This window comes from Oncorhynchus clarkii, chromosome 2 (assembly GCF_045791955.1).
Source record: "Oncorhynchus clarkii lewisi isolate Uvic-CL-2024 chromosome 2, UVic_Ocla_1.0, whole genome shotgun sequence".
In the NCBI taxonomy this organism is placed as follows: domain Eukaryota; kingdom Metazoa; phylum Chordata; class Actinopteri; order Salmoniformes; family Salmonidae; genus Oncorhynchus; species Oncorhynchus clarkii.
The window spans coordinates 59,307,385-59,333,425 of NC_092148.1; the positions used below are offsets into that span (position 1 = coordinate 59,307,385).

The window sequence follows — 26,041 nt, forward strand, 5'->3', positions numbered from 1 at the left end:
ATGAAATTGTGTAGAGTCCAATAAATTATAGAAGTATATACACAAAAAACATCGTTGACCATTTAGGCTTGAAAAAATAAACAAATGAATCACATACCTTGTAGAAATACTTAAAATTATTTGTATGATAACTACAGGTCTATCGATAACTGTACACATTTTCGCCCTAATTATTCATTTACAAAGTATACAGGATTGGACTCTTATTCTGAAGAATTCCATATATCCGTGACCTGGAAGTGATTAGCTATTCTTGCCTGCTTCACACGGAGCATGTCTTGTGTGCAAATAAGAATGTGTGTAATGCAATGAATATTGACTGTATCGTTGAAATACAAATATAAGAGAGACTACGAATAACCGTGTTTTATTCACTTTACGTACCTTCACAACAGGCTGCTGCCACCATAGTTAACCAGATAGCTAGTTTGTTTAAAACTCGCTGCAATATGTGGACCGCCGATGAGATTTCCAAACTGTGCTACCAGCGCTTTAGCGAGTTGCCCAAGAGAGGAAAGCCCGAGCCGGGCAGAGAGTGGACGCTTTTGGCCGCCGTAGTAAAGTGTTCAGTGTCCCCGAATCAAGAGAAAGGTGATATATAAATGCATGTCGTTAGCTTTGCGTCATCCCCTTCAGTTCATGTTAATACAAATATTGTACTTGATTTTCTACCAGAGTGAATGTCAGTACAATAAAGGCTGTTTTATCTCCTTCACAGTTGAGGAGGAGGTAGTGTCATTGGGAACTGGCACTAAGTGTATTGGGCGCTCAGCCATGAGCTCAAAGGGTTGGTATACCTACACAGCCCCACACATACACACACACTTTATCTTTCACACACACACACAAGGCATAGACAGGTAGTGGCTCACTCACTTTCTCGTCCAATCAGGAGATGTGCTCAATGACAGCCATGCAGAAGTCATTGCCAGGAGGGGTTGCATTAGGTGAGTGTGTCATGCATGAGAGCAAGACCTGTTGGTAACATTTGTTTGTGTGTATGTATGTTTCACCCATAATAACATACGCCTACTTTGTTTGTGCAGGTATCTGACTGAGCAGCTGCGGATGGCAGTATGTGGGCAAGGCAGCACTGTGTTCTGTCAGGGAGAGGAGATGGGAAAGTGGAAGGTGCAGTCAGGGGTGTCTTTCCTGTTCTTCACAAGTCACACACCATGTGAGTTTGGTTGTTTGACATTTTGTTGTTCATGAGAACTATAGGCCTTATAGTCCCAGTCAGTATTAAAGTCCAGGTAGCAGATAATGGACCCCATCAGATATTTATGTAATTGGTGCTGTATATTTACGCAATAAGGCCCAAGGAGGTGTGATATATGGCCAATATACCATGGCTAAGGGCTGTTCTTGAGCGCAACGCAGAGTGCCTGGATACAGCCATTAGCAGTGGTACATTGGGCATATACCACAAACCCCCAAGGTGCCTTATTGCTATTATACACTGGTTACCAAAAGTAATTAGAACAGTAAAAAGTTACAAATCATACCTGTGGTATATGGTCTGATATTGAAACTTTATTTAAATAGGCAAGTCAGTTAAGAACAAATTCTTATTTACAATGACGGCCAAACCCTGGTGTCGCTGGGCCAATTGTGCGCTGCCCTATGGGACTCCCAATCACGGCCGATTGTGATACAGCCTGGATTCGAACCAGGGTGTCTGTAGTGATACCTCTAGCACTGAGATGCAGTACCTTAGAGGCTACTCGGGAGCCCAAAATACACCACGGCTTTCAGCCAATCAGCATTCAGCGCTCAAACTACTCAGTTTATAATAACTAGTATACATGGGTTCTAGCTTGAAAAATTACCAAGACTGCCAGAAAGGCCCAAACGCAAGATCGCAATTTTGATGACTCACACGGTGAGTTTACCGAAGCATACTGTACATGGTAAACTGGTGCGCACCAAATTGTACTTCACGTTTTAGTATGGGAAACGGCTGTGAGGATTTTGACAATATTCACAACATATTGACACAATTACAATCTTTATAGAATAAAATGTAATTTAATCAATTACATGTTATGAGTGAACATTATCAAGCCAGCAGCAGATGAAACAAAGTGAATTATCTCCCTGGTTTTAGCTTGCGGCTGGCTATCTGTCTAGATGGCCAGCTTTAGGATATTTACTAGCCCATACCAGTGACAAACTTGGATATGTTATCAACGTATGGCAGTACACATACAATGCAGCAAGCTCCAGAAATGCACTTGTCCCATTGAGCAAAATCCACAATCCACCCCTCTAAAGAGAACCTGGCTCCTTTCTCCGAAATGCCACCAGATCTATGATTGAATACATGGCCGACGCATCTCTGTTTAGCCCGACATCTACATAGACACACAATATTTCGGCCACAGGGCTCTTTACAAAAACATTGACCTCCATCGTGACCAAATCTACTATTTTCCAATAGGCTTGTACTATCTATAGCTCTCAAACTAGATTCTGGACCTCGAAGCCAGTTCTACTGCTTTTTTTCATTGTTCCCCTCTAATCAGGGATTTAGACCTTGGACACCAGGTGGGGGTACAATTGAGTATCAAGTACAACAGAAAACCAGCAGGCACTGGACCTCGTAGGGTGAGAGTTGAATATCCCTGATCTACAGTATGACAGCACCAGCAGTTAGCTACCAACAGCTGGCAGACATGTTAATTTGGTTACTTTAGCGTTAATCAGTGTTATTTAGATGGAAGACGTGAGCTAAATGCGATAGGTCTATAACTTTAGTATTGAGGTAGTAAGATAGCTCTTTCACGTCCCCGATGAAGCCCTGATAATGCTCTGTCTCTGCCGGTGCTGCTAGCTGTTTGTAATACTTTATATGCCACGTTGTTCGTATGAGCAGATGCCCAATTCGCCAGCCTAATTCTCACAAATGTATCCCACTTTTTATGAAGTGTTTAATTTGCATGGCCATAGAGGCATACAGACATTTGCATAACAAGTGTTGCTACACCCTGCTACTAAACAAAGCTTGGCCATCTTGATAAATAAAAATGCAATTGCAAGCTAGCTCCATTAGGTGGTGGGCGAAGTCGGAAAAACGTGAAGTTGATCAATCCCCGTCGAGGGAGGAGCAGATTTTTTGTGTGTATGACAGTAAAACATTCTTATGATGACTATAAAATGTGTTGGCACCTTCAATTCTGGCACATTTTCTCATAAAAAGTATATTTCAACACTGTCCGCTCAGGCAAATTTTCCGAACTGGTTAACTTGAAACCAATCAGAACTCCCGTACAAACCCTTCTATCTACGATGTAAAAACAGCCTCTTAGATTTAGCGGATGGAAACTTGTGGAATAGACACCAGCTGGAATGCGGTTTTAACCAATCAGGATTAGGCCCACCCGTTGTATAAATACTACTAACCCACAGGTGTTTTTTGGGGAGGGGGGAAGAAAAGTCTGTATACAATACATAATAAGTACATACATAGACAATGATAACATATGCTAGGGGGTACAACAAATTGCAGATTATACAAAGACCTTAAAAGAAACACACATTGATTGTTTTAACAGCTTTCTTATTAGAAGAATGTAGAATGGTCTTAATGTACTGCTCGTATTCCTTATAGAAAACACAACCAACCTGTCTATGAAGGGTGAGCCTCACTGACGCTGACCGTTGTGGGATTGTTTCCAAAGATAAAGCTGATGTGGAGAACACCTCAAACCCAACTTTTAGAACAATATTACAGTACTATAAAACCTTAAGAGTTTGTAATTTGGGAATGTTCTCTCGGGGTGCTGTAAGTTACTATTATATGTGTTTCTGGCATTGAGGAATAGCTGCTACATGTTGTTTAAATAGAATGTTGCGGCCCTGCCCGCCTGTGGAGAAAACAACCCATGTTACCCTATTGGCTCACTGCTTGTTTTGGTCAATTACAAGTCTACGTGTAAGAAAAGTGCATGCTTAAAATGTATTTTCAGCGTGGCCTTCTCCCAAGCGTTGTAACTACTTAGAAAAAGCATAATACTTTTCCTTCCCTCAGTTTCATGACGGCGCAAACGTTAGCCACGTGAGTGCTAGCTACCGTACCAACCAGAACTTTAAGCTAGCCAAGACCAAAAACACAAACTGACTAGCTATAAAGTTACAACTAGTGAGTGGAGTTGCAAACGGCCTATGCTAAAATAGTTAAATGTCATACCAGTGATGCAATGTTTTCCACACATAGCTACGTGTAGCCTACTTGGACACCGGATCCCCACATTTTTCCCGCTCTTCCACACCGAATAGCCTTAAGCCAAAGGGCTCTTCTTGCAGAACCTTTTTGCATGTTTTTTTTATTTCTGTAAATTAAAGAAATCTACGACAAAGCTGGCTCATTTACAATGAGGGTCAATCAAATTGTATTGGTCACACATAAACATGGTTAGCAGATGTTAATGCGAGTGTAGCGAAATGCTTCTGCTTCTAGTCCCGACAGTGCTAACAAGTAATCTAACAATTACAATGGGAAAGAATGTTTGTTTTCCCCAATTTCCAACTGAGTTATGTGTTTGCTAGCATTATATATACATGCATGCATAGTTGACATACCAGTTTCCTATGATGGTTAGAAGTTGTTAGAGCTGATATGCTTAATCAGTATGTTTCGCTGTTATGTCTCCAGGTGGAGATGCCTCCATCATTCCCATGATGATTGACCGCCAATCCCAACCCTGCCCACCAATAAGGTCAGATGAGATCATCCCCAATGGAACCAATGAAAAAGCAGAAAGACTGAACCCGAAACGCAGAGGGGAGACACAGACTGATGGGATCAATAAGCATCCTCGATTAGAAGAACCGGAGAAGTCAGAGGATGAGCTACAGTGTGGTGGGAGCCTGGTTGAAAATCTTACTGACAGCCCTGCACAGGCCCCTGCAGAGAGTCCAAGGCCGGAGGGGAAGAACGCTCTGACCAACGTGGTGTTAAGACAAAGGGACAATGTTTTGACACAACAGTCTCTACAGGACATACACCGGACAGGTGCTAAGTGTGTCCCTGGAGGACCAGAGGATCCCCTCCAGCCCGGGTTAGGGTACCACAGTACTGGGCTGCTGAGAGTGAAACCTGGTAGGGGGGAGCCCACTCTGTCTCTCTCCTGCAGTGACAAGCTGGCCAGGTGGGCAGTGCTAGGTTTCCAGGGTGCGCTGCTCTCCCATTACCTACAGGGGGCAGTCTACTTCAGCGCAATAGTGGTGGGGAGATGTCCATACAGCCATCAGGCCATGCAGAGAGCTCTGATCACCAGGTGAACTAGCTACTACATATGGAAAGGGGGACACCTTAAGGGTTTAGGATTCTGAAAGAGTAAGATTAATGGAAAGTTGAGAGAAGATGTTGAATGTGGAGGTGGGGCAGCTGGGGTATGAGTACAGTTTGTTAGTAAATACAGAGGGTTACAATTGAGTGGGAGGGACACCAATCTTTAAATTCCCACCATGTCGTCAATGTCCTGTTCGGCCTCTTTGCTGGCATGTGTTGTTTGTGTGAGCCACCCGCTGTAGTTTTGTTGAACACCATCTCTGGTGGCTCATCATGTTACATGGCTGCTCACTAAGCCCTGGTGGTGTGAACTGTAAAGGAGCAAAGCCTATAACCTGTTAATGATATAGTCTTTTTTTTTCTGCCTTTTTTTTGTCCCATATTTGTGTTTTTATGTTTCTGTTTAGTTGTGTGTGTGTGAGACAGAGTAGGGAAACAGATAGTGATTAGTGACCTGTTTAAGCAGATTGTAGTATAACTAGAAGTGATTGATTGGTTCCTCTGTGTTTCTACAGGTGTTCTGAGGTGACAGCCCTGCCTGCTGGCTACACAGTGCAGCCTCCAGAGCTCCTGCAGTCCAGCCTGGAGTTTGCTCACAGCCAGGCACAGACTGAGCACAATCATCAGCCCGGCAAGGGCAGAGTCTCACCTTGTGGCGCAGGTGGGATTTAAAACATGTTTTTACCCATCTGTAGCTAAAAGGCCCAATGCAGGCTTTTTTTAATGTCAATATCAAAAAATGATTTATGTTTAACAATTAAGTACCGTAGTCTAGTAGATGTCCATTAAAATGGGCAAAAATAGCTAACATTTTGGGAGTGGTCTGAGTGGGGAGGGGAAAACTAGCTGTTATTGGCAGAGAAGTTTGGAACTCTTTGTCATTGGTCTATTAACCAATTTACCGCATGGTGATGTCACCATGGAAAGCTGAAACTCCCGCCCATGCAAACCTGTTGATTAGAAGTTCCTGTGTAGATTCTATTTCCAACCAGTAACTATCAGGAAATAACACTAATTTTTAAAAAAAATAGTTAGTTTCAGCTGTACAGTTTCAGCTGTACAATATCATGTAAAAAAGAGGAAAAATATAAATGTTTGATTGAAATGGGATTTTATTTTTTAGAAATAATACATTTTTCGCTTAGAAAATAGATGTGACAATTGCCTGCTACAGTGCCTTTCCATTTAACAGTCTTGTGACAATTTAAAACAGCTTGATGTAATGACATCACACTAAACAAAACACTAGAATGTGGATAAAAAATTCCACAGGGCACACCACACAATTTCAACATTGCTAATTGGGGTTATAATTGGTTTACAGATTGTATTTGGAACCCCCTCGCCCTCGTTGCCTCGATGAATTGGTTTGACCTCTCTTTTTTGTTCAGTGCTTTCAGAAAGCATTAGTTACACCACTGGTGTATTAAAACGAAAAGGCACCTGCAAAATAATTGTATCTGTTTTGTGTCATTATTTCATGTCCGATGGTGAAGAAGAACCATGATGCGCAATGGCATGTCTGATTAGGCTTTGCTGTAGCACAGACTCTGTGTAGCCTTCCATCAGCCTACCAAAGGTTGCACCTTAGCAAACAACTGCATGTCCGGTAGCTCGCAGACTGTCAATGAGTAGCTCGCAAGTAGATAAGTGAGAAATAATCAGTAGGCCTTATATTACATGATTACATTTTTTTTTTTTTTAATCATCCTCCCCAGGCTGTTTACAGGCATTTAACACCATTCTGCATTTTTGCCATATATTTTCAGTTACATATTGGGATATTATTTTTGACAGTACAGTGCATTCGGAAAGTATTCAGACCCCTTGACTATTTCTACATTTTAGTACTTTTACAGCCTTATTCTAAAATGAATTAAATTCTTGTTTTTTGTTCTCACCAATCTATACAAAATACCCCATGACAAAGCAAAACGGTTTTTATTTATTTTTGCTAATTTATAAAAATTACACAATTGAAATCACATTTACGTAAGTATTCAGACCCTTTACTGAGTACTTTGTTGAATCACCTTTTGACAGCGATTACAGCCTAAAGTCTTCTTGACGCTACAAGCTTGGCACACCTGTATTTGGGGAGTTTCTCCCATTCTGCTCTGCAGATCCTCTCAAGCTCTGTCATCTCCAGCGATGTTAGATGTTAGATCGGGTTCAAGTCTGGGCCACTCAAGGACATTCAGAGACTTCAAGAGTTCAATCTTGGTTTCATCAGACCAGAGAATCTTGTTTCTCATGGTCTGAGTGTCCTTTAGGTGCCTTTTTGGCTAACTCCAACCAGGCTGTCATGTGCCTTTTACTGAGGAGTGGCTTCCGTCTTGTCAATTTACCATAAATGCCTGATTGCTGGAGTGCTGCAGAGATGGTTCTCCTTCTGGAAGGTTCTCCCATCTCAACAGAGGAACTGTGGAGCTTTTTCAGTGTGACCATCGGGTTCTTGGTCTAACAATTAAGTACCGTAGTCTACATGACCATGACCCTGACCAAGGCCCTTCTTCCCCAACTGCTCAGTTTGGCCAGGTAGCCAGCTCTAGGAAGAGCCTTGGTGGTTCCAAACTTCTTTCATTTAAGAATGATGGAAGCTACTGTGTTCTTGGGTACCTTTAATGCTGCAGACATTTTTTGGTACCCTTTCCCAATCTGTGCCTCGACACAATCCTGTCTCTGAGCTCTACGGACAATTCCTTCGTCCCCATGGCTTGGTTTTTGCTCTGACACGCACTGTCAGCTGTGGGACCTTTATATAGACGTCTGTGTCTTTCCAAATCATGTCCAATGAATTTAGTTTACCGCAGGTGGACTCCAAGTTGTATTTGTATTCATTATGGATCCCCATTAGCTGCTGCCAAGGTAGCAGCTGCTCTTCCTGGGGTCCAGCAAAATGAAGTCAGTTTATACAATTTTAAAACATTACAATACATTCACAGATTTCACAACACACTGTGTGCCCTCAGGCCCCTACTCCACCACTACCACATATCTACAGTACAGAATCCATGTGTATGTGTTTGTGCAGTGCGTATGCTATCGTGTGTGTGTGTATGCATGTGTCTGTGCCTATGTGTTGCTTCACAGTCCCCGATGTTTCATAAGGTGTATTCAAATCTGTTTTTTAAATATAATTTTACTGCTTGCTTAAGTTACTTGATGTGGAATAGAGTTCCATGTTCTCATGGCTCTATGTAGTACTGTCGGCCTCCCATAGTCTGTTCTGGACTTGGGGACTGTGAAGAGACCTCTTGTGGCATGTCTTGTGGGGTATGCATGGGTAGTTCAAACAGACAGCTCGGTGCATTCAACATTTCAATACCTGTCATAAATACAAGTAGTGATGAAGTCAATCTCTCCTCCACTTTGAGCCAGGAGAGATTGACATGCATATTATTAATATTAGCTCTCTGTGTACATCAAAGGGCCAGCCGTGCTGCCCTGTTTTGAGCCAATTGCAATTTTCCTAAGTCCTTTTTTGTGGCACCTGACCACACGACTGAACAGTAGTCCAGGTGCAACAAAACTAGTGCCTGTAGGACCTGCCTTGTTGATAGTGATTTTAAGAAAGTAGAGAATCACTTTATTGTAGACAGACCTCTCCCCATCTTAGCTACTACTGCATCAATATGTTTTGACCATGACAGTTTACAATCTAGTGTTACTCCAAGCAGTTTAGTCACCTCAACTTGCTCAATTTCCACATTATTTATTATGAGATGTAGTTGAGGTTTAGGGTTTAGTGAATGATTTGTCCCAAATACAATGCTTGTAGTGTTAGAAATATTTAGGACTACCTTGCCACCCACTCTGAAACTAACTGCAGCTTTTTAAGTGTTGCAAATAATTTCAGTCACTGTAGTATCTGACATGTATGGTGTTGAGTCATCCGTATACATAGATCCATTGGCTTTACTCAAAGCCATTGGCATGTTGTTAGTGAAGATTGAAAAAATGAAGGGGCCTAGACAGCTGCCCTGAGGAATTCCTGATTCTACCTGGATTATGTTGGAGAAGCTTCCATTCCTCCTGTTCAGCCTGTACATTAATGATCTGCCTTCTGTCTGTACTGGGTCTGAAGTTCAAATGTATGCAGATGATACAGTGATATATGTGCATGCAAAGAGCAAACAACAAGCTGCACAAGAACTCACTACTGTAATGGTCCAGGTTACAAAGTGGCTCAGTGACTCGTGTTTGCATCTCAATGTGAAAAAAACTGTTTTCATGTTCTTCACAAAGAGGGCAACAGATGCTACTGAGCCAGATGTCTATGTGTCAGGGGAGAAGCTCCAGGTGGTATCTGATTTTAAGTACCTTGGCATCATACTTGATTCCAACCTCTCTTTTAAAAAGCATGTGAAAAAGGTAATTCAAATAACCAAATTCAACCTAGCTAATTTCCGATTTATACGAAATTGTTTGACTACAGAGGTAGCAAAACTGTACTTCAAATCTATGATACTCCCCCACTTAACATACTGCTTGACTAGTTGGGCCCAAGCTTGCTGTACAACATTAAAACCTATTCAGTCTGTCTACAAACAGGCTCTCAAAGTGCTTGATAGGAAGCCCAATAGCCATCATCATTGTCACATCCTTAGAAAGCATGAGCTCTTGAGTTGGGAAAATCTTGTGCAATACACCAACGCATGTCTTGTATTCAAGATCCTTAATGGCCTGGCTCCCCCTCCACTCAATATTTTTGTTAAACAGAAAACCCAGACATATGGCAGCAGATCCACAAGGTCTGCCATGAGAGGTGACTGTATAGTTCCCCTAAGGAAAAGCACCTTTAGTAAATCTGCATTCTCTGTGAGAGCTTCCCATGTCTGGAATACACTGCCATCAGACACACATAACTGCACCACATATCACACTTTCACAAAATGCTTGAAGACATGGCTAAAGGTCAATCAGATTTGTGAACATGGTCCCTAGCTGTGTGTTGCCGCTTTCCATGTTGTCTGTTGTCTGTAGCTTGTGAGGTGTGGAAACACTTTGTTGCTTTTATGAATTTTGTCTTGCTGCTTTTTGTTTTATGTTGCTCTGTCTGTATGCTACGTCTTGCTTGTCCTATGTTGCTCTGTCTGTATGCTATGTCTTGCTTGTCCTATGTTGCTATGTCTTGCTTGTTCTATGCTGCTATTGTCTATATTGTAATTGTTTTTAATAACCTGCCCAGGGACTGCGGTTGAAAATTAGCCGGCTGGCTAAAACCGGCACTTTTACTGAAACGTTGATTAATGTGCACTGTCCCTGTAAAAATAAAAAATAAACTAAACTAAAGAACACCCTCTGTTCTGTTAGACAGGTAACTCTTTATCCATAGTATAGCAGGGGCTGTAAAGCCATAACACACCTATGTTTTTCCAGCAGCAGACTGTGATCAATAATGTCAAAAGCCGCTCTGAAGTCTAACAAGACAGATCCCACAATCCTTTTATCGTCAGTCATTTATGTAAGTGCTGTGCTTGTTGAATGTCCTTTCCTATATGCATGCTGAAATGCTGTTGTCAATTTGTTTACTGTAAACTAGCATTGTATCTGGTCAAACACCATTTTTCCCCAGAATATTACTAGGGGTTGGTAACAGGCTGATTGGTCGGCTATTTGAGCCAGTAAATGGGGCTTTACTATTCTTAGGTAGCGGAATGACTTTTGCTTCCCTCCAGGCCTGGGTGGCACACACTTTCTAGTAGGCTTAAATTAAAAATATGGCAAATGGGAGTGGCAATATCGTCCGCTATAATCCTCAGTAATTTTCCATCTTGGGAAAAAAATACTACTACTCCCTTCACAGAACAACGCAAACTGTCTCTAACCAGAAGGGAAAGAGGAGTGGGAGTACATTTAGTGTCTAGTTTGAGAAACGGGCGCCTCACAAGTCCTCAACTGGCAGCTTCATTAAATAGTATCCGCAAAACACCAGTCTCCACGTCAACAGTGAAGAGGCAACTCCGGGATGCTGGCCTTCTATGTAGAGTTGCCTACCATTTGATTTACAGTTGTGCACCGGGGCCTCCCACTCTTTCTATTCTGGTTAGAGCCAGTTTGTGCTGTTCTGTGAAGGGATTAGTACACAGCGTTGTACGAGATCTTCAGTTTCTTGGCAATTCATCGCATGGAATAGCCATAATTTCTCAGAACAAGAATAGACTGACGAGTTTCAGAAGAAAGGGCTTTGTTTCTGGCCATTTTGAGCCTGTAATCAAACCCACAAATGCTGATGCTCCAGATGCTCAACTAGTCTAAAGAAGGCCAGTTTTATTGCCCTTTTAAAATGATACACTTGGATTAGCTAACACAACGTGCCATTGGAATACAGGAGTGATGGTTGCTGATAATGGGCCTCTACGCCTACATAGACATTTCCAGCTACAATAGTCATTTACAACATTAACAATGTCTACACTGTATTTCTGATCAATTTGATGTTATTTTAATGGACAACAAAATGTGCTTTTCTTTCAAAAACAAGGACATTTCTAAGTGACCCAAAACTTTTGAATGGTAGTGTACTTGGATGTGTAGTGTCAGGCATGACATGCCAGCAACAAACGCTAAGGTTGCTCATCTTGTCAATGAAAAAAATCATTAAAGTAGGTGGCATTATCAGTTGGTTTTGTGATGAATGAGGCATCTGATTCAATGAATGATGGAGCTGAGTTTGTCTTTTTCCCAAAAATTTAAGGTGCTCAAACTTTTTACAATCCTTCTTTGTCATTTATCTTTGTTTCATAGTTTAGTTTCTTATTTTTATTCAGTTGAGTCACCTGCTTTCTTCATTGCCTGGTCTGTGAGATTTGGTGGGCGGTCCTCTTTTGGCAGGGTTGTGGTGGTGCTATATTCTTTCCATTTTTTTAATAATGGATTTAATGGTGCTCCGTGGGATGTTCAAAGTTTCTGATATTTTTTTATAACCCAACCCTGATCTGTACTTCTCCACAACTTTGTTCCTGACCTGTTTGGAGAGCAACTTGGTCTTCATGGTGCCGGTTGCTTAGTGGTGTTGCAGACTCTGGGGCTTTTTAGAACAGGTGTGTATGTATGTATGTATGTATGTATGTATGTATGTATGTGTACATACATCCATACATACTGATCATGTGACACTTAGATTGCACACAGGTGGGCTTTATTTAACTAATTATGTGACTTCTGAAGGTAATTGGTTGCGCCAGATCTTATTTAGGGGCTTCATAGCAAAGGGGGTGAATAGATATGCACGCACCACTTCTCCGTTTTTTTTTGTTGAATTTTTTGAAATAAGTAATTTAAAAAAATGTCACTTCATCAATTCGGACTATTTTGTGTATGTACATTACTTGAAATCCAAATAATCTATTTAAATTACAGGTTGTAATGCAACAAAATAGGAAAAACGCCAAAGGAGATTAATAATTTTGCAAGGCACTGTATCTATTACCTCGTAACCCTGCACATCGTTTCGGCACTGGCACCCAGTGTATATATAAGTTATCATTACTAATTGTGTATCTATTATTACTTTTATTATTACGTGTTTTATTTTTATATTATTTCTCAATTTTCTTTGTCTGAATTTTTGGGAACGGCCCGTAAGGAAGCATTTCACTGTTAATCCACACCTGTTGTTTATGAAGCATGTGACAAATTTGATTTATAGTTACGTGATGATATCGCAAGTACCTTCAAATTATTTGGCAATCATTGTTAATTCGAAAAACATAGTTTCCATACTTTTTTAGACCAGTTCTCCTGTAGCTGCTGTTTCCATTACAATGTATTCTTTGCGATATTGCTTTTGTTGAATTAATCTGGGTCAATGGAAACCTGCCTACTGTCTCAACAGGTGACACCTTGTTCTTCATTCTTCACCCTATTTGTCCTCTGTCATTTCATTTCACCTCATGTGCCCTTTCTAACCAAATGGTTTCTCAGCCTAAGGGTCTTGTCTGTTTTTATGTGATATATTTGCTGATCTACATTGAGTCATGAATGTTATCTCTCCTGTTTTCAGCTATCAGCTGGTGCGCTGTACCGGATCAGCCACTAGATGTCACTGCTAATGGCTATAAACATGGAGTGACCAAGAAGGCTCTGGGCACATCAAAAGCAAGGTAACAGCCAGTACTTAAAAAAACAAATAGAGCTGTTGTTTAGGCACAAGTTAGAAATATTTTATCTGGCCAGTTCCCTTTTCATGTGTTAACCCAGAATTATGCACCTTTAATGCACAGGCTGCCTGCCTCTCATCACGTTGATATATGTGTTGTGTTAAGTCCCCTGAACTTCAGATTGACGCCTGACTTTGTCTTTTCAGGTCTCTTATTTGCAAAGTGGAACTATTTCATTCTTTCCTGTCACTGCTGGCTGTCACTGACAAGTCCCACCTCCCTGAATCTCTAAGGTAATTGTCCCTTTGAGAAGAACAGATGACTGCCGTCATCATAATGTAATTTCTAAATATCCTGTTCTCAAACACCTATTCTGTTTGATTAGTAGATAGCGTGCTGTCTGTGAAGTGCCAAACATATTATATTAATTTAAGAGGGGTTTCAATTTCCTGCATTTGATTTGATATTAGATCAAACGTGTGTGTGTGTGAGAGAATCCATTAATTATCCACATTTAAACAACAATACCCAAGGATTCACAGGCCTTTAGGGTTCGCTTTGCTTTCCTGTTTTTTATTTTATTTTTTTAAGTAATTTCAATTTAAGTTAGATTTTTCTTTATCCCACTTACATTTATGTATAAAATATTTACCATACATCATAAAAATATTATTTATGTATACTTTGTTCTGATCCAAATCCTGATATATTAAGTAAAATATCCTTACCATTAAGCTGAAACCTAGAACCAGTTAAAAATAATGCTCAAGATCTGTCCCAAAAAATCTTAGTGCCAATACAATCATAGAAACTCCAAGTCATTTATTCTATTTGATAAAAAGCACACTTTAAAACAATGTAAATTTAAAATCGTGGAAGTACCTGGTTAACTGGATAAAATAAGTGAATGATTTTAAAAGACAATTCACGGACTTGACGCAATACTTATTATTTCAATTCCATACCGCTGGGGGCCTTCCGAGTGGCACAGCGGTCTAAGGCACTGCATCGCAGTGCTTGAGGTGTCACTACAAACCCGGGTTCGATCACAGGCTGTGTCACAGCCGGCCGTGACTGGGAGACCCATGAGGCGGCGCACAATGGGCCCAGCGTTGTCTGGGTTAGGGCCGGCCAGGATTTCCTTTTCTCATTGCGCTCTAGTGACTCCTTGTGGCGGGCCAGGTGCCTGCAAACTGACTCTTAAGCGAGCAGTGTGTCAAGAAGCAATGCGGCTTGGCAGCGTCGGGTTTCGAAGTACGCATGGCTCTCGACCTTGGCCTCTCCCGGGTCCGTAGGGGAGTTGCAGCGATGGGACAAGTCTGTAACTACCAATTTAGATATCACGAAATTGGGGAGAAAAGCAGGCTCGTTACATATCTTCCGAATATCACTATTAGTTCACTTTTTATAATCCTTGAGGCGCACACCATGTAATGGGATGCTAAAACGTAATTCCTCTCATAAACATAATTTCCCTGTCTTTATAAGACTTGTGGGTATTGCATCAAAAAACTATGGCATACTCCTTCACATCACTGGAATTCCATATTTATTAAAAAACTCAACAATTTATACAGTTGTCCATTTTCATTAAATAATTGTCTTTTCAGCTTCTGTGCCCTCTAAAATAATGGCATGGATTATACAACAAGAAGAGTAACACGGAACCCAAACTGGCTGCGCGCGTGCGCCATCGTGCATACATTTATTTTGCCCCCCCCACACCATATGCGATCATGACACGCAGGTTAAAATATCAAAACAAACTGTGAACCAATGACATTAATTTGGGGACAGGTTGAAAATCATTAAACTTGTATGGCAATTTAGCTAGTTAGCTTGCACTTGCTAGCTAATGTTAATTTGACCTATTTAGCTAATTTGCTGTTTCTAGTTAATTTGTCCTGGGATATAAACATTGAGTTGTTATTTTACCTGCAATGCACAAGGACCTCTATTCCAACAATTAATCCACACATAAAATCGCATCTTTCATTGTATTACCACGACTACTGGCAAATCATCTTTCAATCACCCACGTGGGTATAACCAATGAGGAGGTGGCACGTGGGTACCTGCTTCTATAAACCAATGAGGAGATGGGAGAGGCTGGACTTACAGCGCAATCTGTGTCAGAAATAGGAATAAGTTATATTTTAGCCCTTGGCGTCGCAGAGGCTCGTTGGCGCAATAATTGAATAACATGGATTTCTACATTTATTTTGCGATGCTCGCGCACGCGACGTGTCCTGTCTGGTCAGCATGTAAGACTAAAAATGATATCCTGCACACTAACATTATCTCGATTTATTTGTCCTATTGGAGTGTATCAACACTTTAATTGTTCATGGGAGCAGTTTGCCCAATGAGTGCTTTCTATTTTTTAAAGGGTCAAGTTACCAGTTAATACGATTGTAAAAGTTAAAATACATTCACATAGCTAAACACACAACACACACCATTCACATAGCTATATACGCAACACACACTGCTTCTAAAGTCAGGGCCTCTTCACTGGAGAACTCAGACACAGGAAATTAAGCAGTGTTGTCGGGGCATGGAGGGTTGAGGTGGATGTCCAGGCTGATGAAATGCAGGGTCTAGGCCTCAGAGCCCCGAAGGGCATCTTTACACTAGACTACTTTGACGCCACAAACTAGGTCAATGAGAGATACTTGTGTAGTGTAAAGAGACAGATCTAGATTCAAATCTTTCACTACCTCCGGAGGTAGTGTGGGAGACATCTACGCTAGAGGTTGATTCTGGAAGAGGACTCCTGTGGGTCTTGCCGGAATGGGAGTGAAGTTCAAGAGTAAAGTTCGGGACAGGATCAACAGTCATAAACAGTTTTTAAAAAATATTTTATGGAGCGTTTAATATAGTTTACTAAGTAAAAATGTATTTAAACATGTTTTAATTTCCCCCCTCCCCCTTTAGTTAGCTTACTCTTGCGCACCTTCCTCCAGTTGTAGCCAGTTACTACTTTACCTCAGATGCACAGAGACATACACAATTCCACATGTCAATATGATGAGTTCATCTGACTCAGGGTGAGTAGAAGGGCTGCCTTCATTGCCAAATTCTCATAATGTGGTTATCATCATCAGTGTGCGCTGTGCAGAAAACTGTCTCGTGGGTGCTGAGCAGCAGCTACTCACACGCAGAGCGCACTATCCACGGTTTCGTACAGTTATGAAAATTCATGCATTTTTAAAATGGGGTTTTCCAGGCCTGGAAAAGTTCTGGAAAATGATCAAATCCAAAAAGTTTTGGAAAATTCAAGGAAATTAATATTTTTTTATTTAACCTTTAACTATTTCTGTTAATGTGATTTATTTAGACATCGTTTTAAAATATTGTATCAATAAAAATGTCATCAACATATCAGCCAGGATCAGCATGTTTGCTCGACGAATGGGCCGTTGCTCATGGAGAGAGACAGTCGGACATTGCAGCAGCAGGTAGGCCTATAAAATAGGATAGAGAACAGACTAATAACTAGGTAGCCAATTCAAAGACCTATATTGTACCCTCAAGTTAACTGTTTAGCTATTATTCGCATGTATTAATGTTTTCAGAATTTTACGTCACTCGTGAATAAAAGTTTATTCGCTTTTTTTTAACGATTCATATGATTAATTTCAACTTTTTTTTTGACGAAACAAACAATTCACTTTTGCCATTGTATTAGTTGGGATTCGATTCAATCGTGGTGAATGGATTCATGTGAATAAAATATTTGTGAATCACAAGCAATTATTTTAGGAAACAAGATTTGATGTAGCCTTTTGGCTTCTGAACTTGTTTTGTAGATACTTGCAGTTGATTTGGACATCCAATGTATGGGACGTTGCGACCAGTCAGGCTGCAAAGTAAACACTTCTGGTAGCTAAGCTAAATATGACTAAACTTGAAAAGTCAATGTGTATGAACTGGTTTTGACTAGCAGAAGTTACTTTTCGTAGCAGGTTAGGAGAACTTGCGCAGCACATTAAAATTAACGTGGCAGGTTAGGAAAAGGGTTAGGATAAGCTAAAATTGTCCCGTCGCGACTCGAACATATCTAGTTACAACCAGGCCAGCCCTGATTCTGCATGACGAGCGGGGGACAGACGGACGAGCAGCTAATTTGCTAAAGAAGTTATTTCTGATTCCTGTGCGTAAAAAGTAGCAGGGGACAGGAGTGATTTTTATCGGGAGAACACAGGAAAGTTCTGGGGTTATAGGACTGTTGCCGGATTGGGACTGGAATTAATTTTCACTCCTGTGTCATCCTCGAATCTACACCACATACCCCCCCCTGAAAAGTACAGTCAACAGCTCTCCCACACCACATGCAAGAATTACCTTAAAACCAGTAGACATCATTTTTGCTCTGTTATAAGCAGTCTCACAACACATTTGTGTTGCATAGCTTCCTGCAACACAAACTCAAAACAGTTCTGGGGCACTGTAAAGTCCATGGAGAATAATAACACCTCTTCCCAGCTGCCCACTGCACTGAGGATAGGAAACTCTGTCACCACCGATAAATCCACTATAATTGAGAAGTTCGATAAGCATTTTTCTATGGCTGGCCATGCTTTCCACCTGGCTACCCCTACCCCGGTCAACAGCACTGCACCCCCCACAGCAACTCGCCCAAGCCTTCCCCATTTCTCCTTCTCCCAAATCCAGTCAGCTGATGTTCTGAAAGAGTTGCAGAATCGGAACCCCTACAAATCAGCCGGGCTAGACAATCTGGACACTTTCTTTCTAAAATTATCTGCAGAAATTGTTGCAACCCCTATTACTGAGATTCCCAAAGATTGGAAAACAGCTGCGGTCATCCCCCTCTTCAAAGGGGGGGACACTCTTGACCCAAACTGCTACAACCTATATCTATCCTACCCTACCTTTCTAAGGTCTTCGAAAGCCAAGTCAACAAACAGATTACCAACCTTTTCGAATCCCACCATACCTTCTCCGCTATGCAATCTGGTTTCAGAGCTGGTCATCGGTGCACCTCAGCCACGCTCAAGGTCCTAAACGATATCTTAACCTCCATCGATAAGAAACAATACTGTGCAGCCGTATTCATTGACCTGGCCAAGGCTTTTGACTCTGTCAATCACCACATCCTCATTGGCAGACTCGATAGCCTTGGTTTCTCAAATGATTGCCTCGCCTGGTTCACCAACTACTTCTCTGATAGAGTTCAGTGTGTCAAATCGGAGGGCCTGTTGTCCAGCCCCTGGCAGTCTCTATGGGGGTGCCACAGGGTTCCATTCTTGGACTGACTCTCTTCTCTGTATACATCAATGATGTCGCTCTTGCTGCTGGTGAGTCTCTGATCCACCTATACGCAGACGACACCATTCTGTATACTTCTGGCCCTTCTTTGGACACTGTGTTAACTAACCTCCAGACGAGCTTCAATGCCATACAACTCTCCTTCCGTGGCCTCCAATTGCTCTTAAATACAAGTAAAACTTAGTGCATGCTCTTCAACCGATCGCTGCCTGCACCTGCCCGCCCTTCCAACATCACTACTCTGGACGGTTCTGACTTACATGGACAACTACAAAGAATACATGGACAACTACAAATACCTAGGTGTCTGGTTAGACTGTAAACTCTCCTTCCAGAGTCACATCAAACATCTCCAATCCAAAGTGAAATCTAGAATTGGCTTCCTATTTCGCAACAAAGCATCCTTCACTCATGCTGCCAAACATACCCTTGTAAAACTGATCATTTTACGGATCCTCGACTTCGGCGATGTCATTTACAAAATAGCCTCCAATACCCTACTCAATAAATTGGATGCAGTCTATCACAGTGCCATCCGTTTTGTCACCAAAGCCCCATATACTACCCACCATTGCGACCTGTACGCTCTCGTTGGCTGGCCCTCGCTTCATACTCATCGCCAAACCCACTGGCTCCAGGTCATCTACAAGACCCTGCTAGGTAAAGTCCCCCCTTATCTCAGCTCACTGGTCACCATAGCAGCACCCACCTGTAGCATGAGCTCCAGCAGGTATATCTCTCTGGTCACTCCCAAAACCAATTCTTCCTTTGGCCGCCTCTCCTTCCAGTTCTCTGCTGCCAATGACTGGAACGAACTACAAAAATCTCTGAAACTGGAAACACTTATCTCCCTCACTAGCTTTAATTAAGCACCAGCTTGTCAGTGCCCATCTATAATTTAGCCCAAACAACTACCTCTCCCCCTACTGTATTTATTTATTTATTTTGCTCCTTTGCACCCCATTATTTATATCTGTACTTTGCACATTCTTCCACTGCAAATCTACCATTCCAGTGTTTTACTTGCTATATTGTATTTACTTAGCCAACATTGCCTTTTTTTGCTTTTACCTCCCTTATCTCACCTCATTTGCTCACATTGTATATAGACTTATTTTTATACTGAATTTATACTGAATATATTATATATATATCTATATTGACTGTATGTTTGTTTTACTCCATGTGTAACTCTGTGTTGTTGTATGTGTCAAACTGCTTTGCTTTATCTTGGCCAGGTCGCAATTGTAAATGATAACTTTTTCTCAACTTGCCTACCTGGTTAAATAAATAAATAAATGTTGTTCCCACTGTGACAATCAGAACTTACCCAAACCAAAAACTGTGGATCGATGGCAGCATGCAACAGATTAATGAATGAAGCAATCGACATTGCACTGCACACTATCCCATCTGGACAAGAGAAATGCCTACGTGAAACCCTCATGAACTTCTACAGTTGCACCATGTGAGAGAGTGCTGTTGGGCTGTATCACCACCTGCTACGGCAATTGCACCGTCCGCAAATGCAGGGCTCTCCAGAGGGTAGGGAGGTCAGCCTAACTCATCTTTGAGGACACAATGCCTGCCTCTAGGACATCTACAGCACCCGGTGTCACAGGAAGGCCAAGAAGATCATCAAGGACCTCAGCCACCTGAGCCACAGCCTGTTCACCCCGCTACCATCTAGAAGGCGGGGACCGCACAGGTGCATCAAAGATGGGACCGAGAGACTGAAAAACAGCTTCCATCTCCAGGCCATCAGACTGTTAAATAGTCACCACTAGCCGGCCTCCGCCCAGCCCCCTGCACTGAATTTAGTCACTGTTACTAGCTGACTACCACCCGGTACTCTACCATGCATCTCAGACTGCTGCCCTATGTACATAGTCATTGTACATTGTCACACTGTCACTTTAATAATGTATACATACTGCTTTACCCACTTCATATGTATTTACTGTATTCTAAAGGCTCATCCTATATAACTACTGCTGTACACACCTTCACTATTCATATACTGTCTATACACACCATCTACAGTACATTTGTAAAGTATTCAGACCCCTTGACTTTTTCAACATTTTGTTACGTTACAGCCTTATTCAGCAGTCTACACACAATACCCCATAATGACACAGTTAAAACAGTTTTTTAGAAATGTTTGCAAATGTATTACAAATAAACAGAAATATCTTATGTACCTAAGTATTCAGACCCCTTGCTATGAGACTTCAAATTGAGCACCGTTGCATCCAGTTTCCATTGATCATCCTTGATGTTTCTACAACTTGATTGGATTCACCTGTGGTAAAGTCAATTGATTGGACCTTATTTGGAAAGGCACACACCTGTCTATATAAGGTCCCTCAGTTGACAGTGCGTGTCAGAGCAAAAACCAAGCCATGAAGTCGAAGGATTTGTCCGTAGTGCTCTGAGACAGGATTGTGTTAAGGCACAGATCTGGGGAAGGGTACCAAAAAATGTCTACATCATTGAAGGTCTTCAAGAACACAGTGGTCACTATCATTCTTAAATGGAAGAAGTTTGGAACCACCAAGATGAGCAATCGGGGGAGAAGGGCCTTGGTCAGGGAAGTGACCAAGAACCTGATGGTCACTTTGATAGAGCTCTAGAGTACCTCTGTGGAGATGAGAGAACCTTCAGAAGGACAACCATCTCTCCACTAATCAGGCCTTTCTGGTAGAGTGGCCAGAGGGAAGCCACTCCTCAGTAAAAGGCACATGACAGCCCGCTTGGAGTTTGCTAAAAGGCACCTAAAGGACATGCGAAACAAGATTCTCTGGTCTGATGAAACCAAGATTGAACTATTTGGCCTGAATGCCAAGCATCACATCTGGAGGAAACCTGGCACCATCCCTACAGTAAAGCATGGTGGTGGCAGCATCATGCTGTGGGGATGTTTTTCAGCGCAAGGGACTGGGAGACTAGTCTGGATCGAGGGAAAGATGAATGGCGCAAAGTACAGTGATCCTTGATGAAAACCTGCTCCAGAGCTCTCAGGACATTAGAATGGGGCGAAGGTCCAACTTCCAACAGGACAACGACCCTAAGCACATAGCCAAGACAACGCAGGAGTGAGAAACAGACACCTCACAAGTCCTCAACTGGCAGCTTCATTAAATAGTACCCGCAAAACACCAGTCTCAACGTCAACAGTGAAGAGGCGACACCTGGATGCTCGCCTTCTAGGCAGAGTTCCTCTGTCCTGTGTGTTCTTTTTCCCATCTTAATAATTTCCTTTATTGGCCAGTCTAAGATATGGCTTTTTTCTTTGCAACTCTGCCTAGAAGGCCAGCATCCCGAAGTCGCGTCTTCACTGTTGATGTTTGGACGGGTGTTTTGTGGGTACTATTTAATGAAGCTGCCAGTTGAGGACTTGTGAGGTGTCTGTTTCTCACTCCTCCGTTGTCTTGGCTATGTGCTTAGGGTTGTTGTCCTGTTGGAAGTTGGACCTTCGCCCCATTCGAATGTCCTGAGAGCTCTGTTTCTCAAACTAGACACTCTAATGCGTCCTCTTTCTCTGTTGTGCACCGGATCCTCCCACTCCGCTTTCTATTCTGGTTAGAGCCAGTTTGCGCTGTTCTGTGAAGGGAGTAGTACACAGCTTTGTACGAAATCTTCAGTTTCTTGGTAATTTCTCACATGGAATAGCCTTCATTTCTCAGAACAATAATAGACTGACGAGTTTCAGAAGAAAGGACTTTGTTTCTGGCCATTTTGAGCCTGTAATCGAGCCCACAAATGCTGATGCTCCAGATGCTCAACTACTCTAAAGAAGGCCAGGTTTATTGCTTCTTTAATCAGGACAACAGTTTTCAGCTGTGCTAACATAATTTCTAAAGGGTTTTCTAATGATCAGTTAGCTTTTTAAAATGATAAACTTGGATTAGCCAACACAACTTGCCATTGGAACACAGGAGTGATGGTTGCTGATATGGGCCTCTGTACGCCTATGTAGATGTTCCATTTAAAAAATGCCAGCTACAATAGTCATTTACAACATTAACAACATCTACAATGTATTTCTGATCAATTTGATATTTTAATGGACAAAAAATGTGCCTTTCAAAAACAAGTACATTTCTAAGTGACCCCAAACTTTTGAAAGGTAGTGTATATGGATGGACGTGCGATGTCAGAGCGGAACGGACTAAGATACAGTAGAATAGTATAGAATACAGTACATATGAGATGAGTAATGCAAGCTATGTAAACATTAACGTGACTAGTGTTCCATTACTTAAAGTGGCCAGTGATTTCTAGTCTATACCTATAGGCAGCAGCCTCTAATGTGCTAGTGATGGCTGTTTTTTTTTTTTTGTTGAATATTTTATTTTTGCATTTTCCAATTAAGAACATTCAAAACAAAAGTGAAAAGATATTAGACAACGATAGAACAAAGTGACAGTAACAGACGAGCATTAAAAAAAAATATATATATATTATACAAACACAATAAGAAAAAATTAATAACGAGACATTGGATCACCTGCCGTAGGGTACATATTATACATTACGTGTGAAACATTATGTGAGGATTATATATAGATTCAATCAATGAGATGTGGGGGGAGATTCTCCATATAGTTAATAAAAGGTTGCCAAATTCTGTAAAATGTCTAACTTATTCCTCAAGCAGTAAGTGATTTACAACTATTAACTTCCGATAGCCACATTGCAACTGGCAGGGAGGAATCCAATTTCCATTTCAAGGCAATATTTCTGTTAGCTTTATAGTATGGCTTTGCCTAAGATTGGTGTTAGTAAAGTTACCCAGTAGACAGACCTCTGAGTCTAAAGGGAATGCAACCCCGTGAATTGTAGTGATGGCTGTTTAACAGTCTGATGGGCCTTGAGATAGAAGCTGTTTTTCAGTCTCTCGGTCCTAGCTTTGATGCACCTGTACTGACCTTCTGGATGATAGCGGGGTGAACAGGCAGTGGCCCGGGTGGTTGATGTCCTTGATGGTCTTCCTGTGACATCGGGTGCTGTAGGTATCCTGGAGGGTGGATAGTTTGCCCTTTAATCCGTTGGGGCAGACCGCACCTGCCTCTGGAGAGCCTTGCAGGTAGTGCAGTTGCCGTACCAGGTGGTGATACATCCTGACAATATGCTTTCAATTGTGCATCTGTAAAAGTTTGTGGGTTTTAAGTGACAAGCCAAATTTCTTTAGCCTCCTGAGGTTTAAGAGTCTCTGTTGCGCCTTCTTCACCACACTCTGAGGCGGCAGGTAGCGTAGTTGTTAGGGCGTTGGACTAGTAACCGAAAGGTTGCAAGATCGAATCCCTGAGCTGACAAGGTAAAAATCTGTTGTTCAGCCCCTGATCAAGGCAGTTAACCCACTGTTCCTAGGCCATCATTGTAAATAAGAATTTGTTCTTAACGGACTTGACTAGTTAAATAAAGGTAAAATATATATTTTTTAACTGTCTGGGTGGTCCATTTCAGTTTGTCAGTGATGTGTACACCAAGGAACTTGAAGCTTTCCACCTTCTCCACTGTGGTCCACTCAATGTAGATAGGGGGGTGCACCCTCCGCTGTTTCCTGAAGTCCACGATCATCTCCTTTTGTTTTGTTGACTTTGAGTTAGAGGTAGTTTTCCAGGCACCACACTCCCAAAGCCCACACCATCTCCCTGTAGGCTCTCTCATCATCGTTGGTAATCAAGCCTACTACTGTTGTGTCGTCTGCAAACTTGATGATTTGAGTTGGAGGCATGGGTGAAAAGGGAGTATAGGAGGGGGCTTAGCACGCATTCTTGTGGGGCTGCAGTGTTGAGGATCAGCGAAGTGGAGGTGATGTTTCCTACCTTCACCACATTGGGTTGGCTGTCAGGAAGTTGAGGACCCAGTTGCACAGGATGGGGTTGAGACCCATGGCCTCAAGCTTAATGATGAGCTTGGAGGGTACTATGGCGTTGAATGCTGAACTATAGTCAATGAACAGCGTTCTTATGTCGGTATTCCTCTTGTCCAGATGGGATAGATGTGCAGAGTGATGGCGATTGCATTGTCTGTGGATCTATTGGGGCGGTAAGCAAATTGAAGTGGGTCTAGGGTGGCAGTTAAGGTTGAGGTGATCCTTGACTAGTCCCTCAATGCACTTCATGATGACAGAGGTGAGTGCTACGTGGCAAATACTTATTGACTCAATACATTTCAGCTTTTTATAAATGAAAAAAACAATTCCACTTTGACATTATGGGGTATTGTGTGTTAAGGCCATTATTAAGACAAAATCAGAATTTAATCCATTTTAAATTCAGGCTCTAACACAACAAAATGTGGAAAAAGCCCAGGGGTGTGTCTTACGTCAGTGTGTCGCTTAGGAGTGACACGATCTGATGTAAGACGATGCCCACAGAGGACAGGAATCCTTGGGGCATGTTTCCACACCCTGGAAAAAATCTTTAATTTCCTCAGTGACAAGGGTTCATTCCACATAAATAGAATGACTCATTCTTATTCTATAGTTCATTTATCTAATGTCTTGTGATTTTAAGAGGTTAATATCCCATGGTAACTGCCACTGAGGTTCTGTGTTTGTTGATTGTGTCTGTAGGGGAAAGGAGCTCCAGACGTACTGGGACTACAAGCAGGTGGCTCAGTCGTACCAGCAGGCCTCGCTGCAGCTGCGCTCACAGGCCTTCCCACTGTGGCTCCGCAGTGATCGCGACCTGCTGCAGTTTCACTGAAACACAGCACAACTGTGTACTAACCAGAAACCGGTTAGTACAGAATGCTGTGTGATTATTAGAGGGACATATTCAAAAACATGTGAAAGGACACAAACATACTGTCAGGAAGCATCATTTTACTTCTGGATGTGCCAAGGAGACCAAATTTGGCAGTACATGCAAAGACATGAGTTTAGAAAGGGCTTGGAGCTCACATAGTCAGTATCCCCATGTAGCCAACTCAGATATAAATCACTTGGCTTGGAATGTGTTAAAATTCCACTAGAACAATGCATGACCTGTTTTTCAAATGTATTTATCTGTTCATTCTCATTATGTTCATGAGATCTGCGTCATTGATTTGTGTGACAGTCTTTGTTCCTGTATGTCCAGTTTGTTATGTTATATTATTGCAGTATTACTTCTGAATATTTTTCTGTTGCTAAAAATGGATTGGTTGTTTTGAATGAGTACAGAGAGTAATTTAGTGTTTTTATTGATTAGGTAGTCCAGCTACTTTTCATATGTTCAAAATGTTTGGTATATACTGTCTTTAAAGATAAACAAATCCAACGTTGTTAAATTAAAACAAAAAAGTTATTACTGTATAACTGATTATCTTTAACTGCTAATAGTACTGCAATAACATT

General features: G+C 41.7%; 1 protein-coding gene across 2 annotated transcripts; it reads left to right on the forward strand.

The window, feature by feature from the left end:
- Window positions 1-249: 249 nt before the first annotated feature.
- LOC139381816 (adenosine deaminase tRNA specific 1) lies at window positions 250-26,041 on the forward strand. 2 transcript variants are annotated; one of them, XM_071125598.1, is made up of 9 exons: window positions 250-591; window positions 719-787; window positions 893-947; window positions 1,047-1,177; window positions 4,655-5,279; window positions 5,809-5,954; window positions 13,302-13,401; window positions 13,605-13,691; window positions 25,277-26,041. In XM_071125598.1, the coding sequence occupies exons 1-9, from the start codon at window positions 450-452 to the stop codon at window positions 25,407-25,409; spliced, it is 1,488 nt and encodes a 495-aa protein (XP_070981699.1). In that variant the 5' UTR covers window positions 250-449; the 3' UTR covers window positions 25,410-26,041. The 2 variants fall into 2 exon arrangements, with proteins under 2 accessions (XP_070981699.1, XP_070981707.1); XM_071125606.1 differs by having other exon boundaries at window positions 265-591; window positions 4,655-5,150.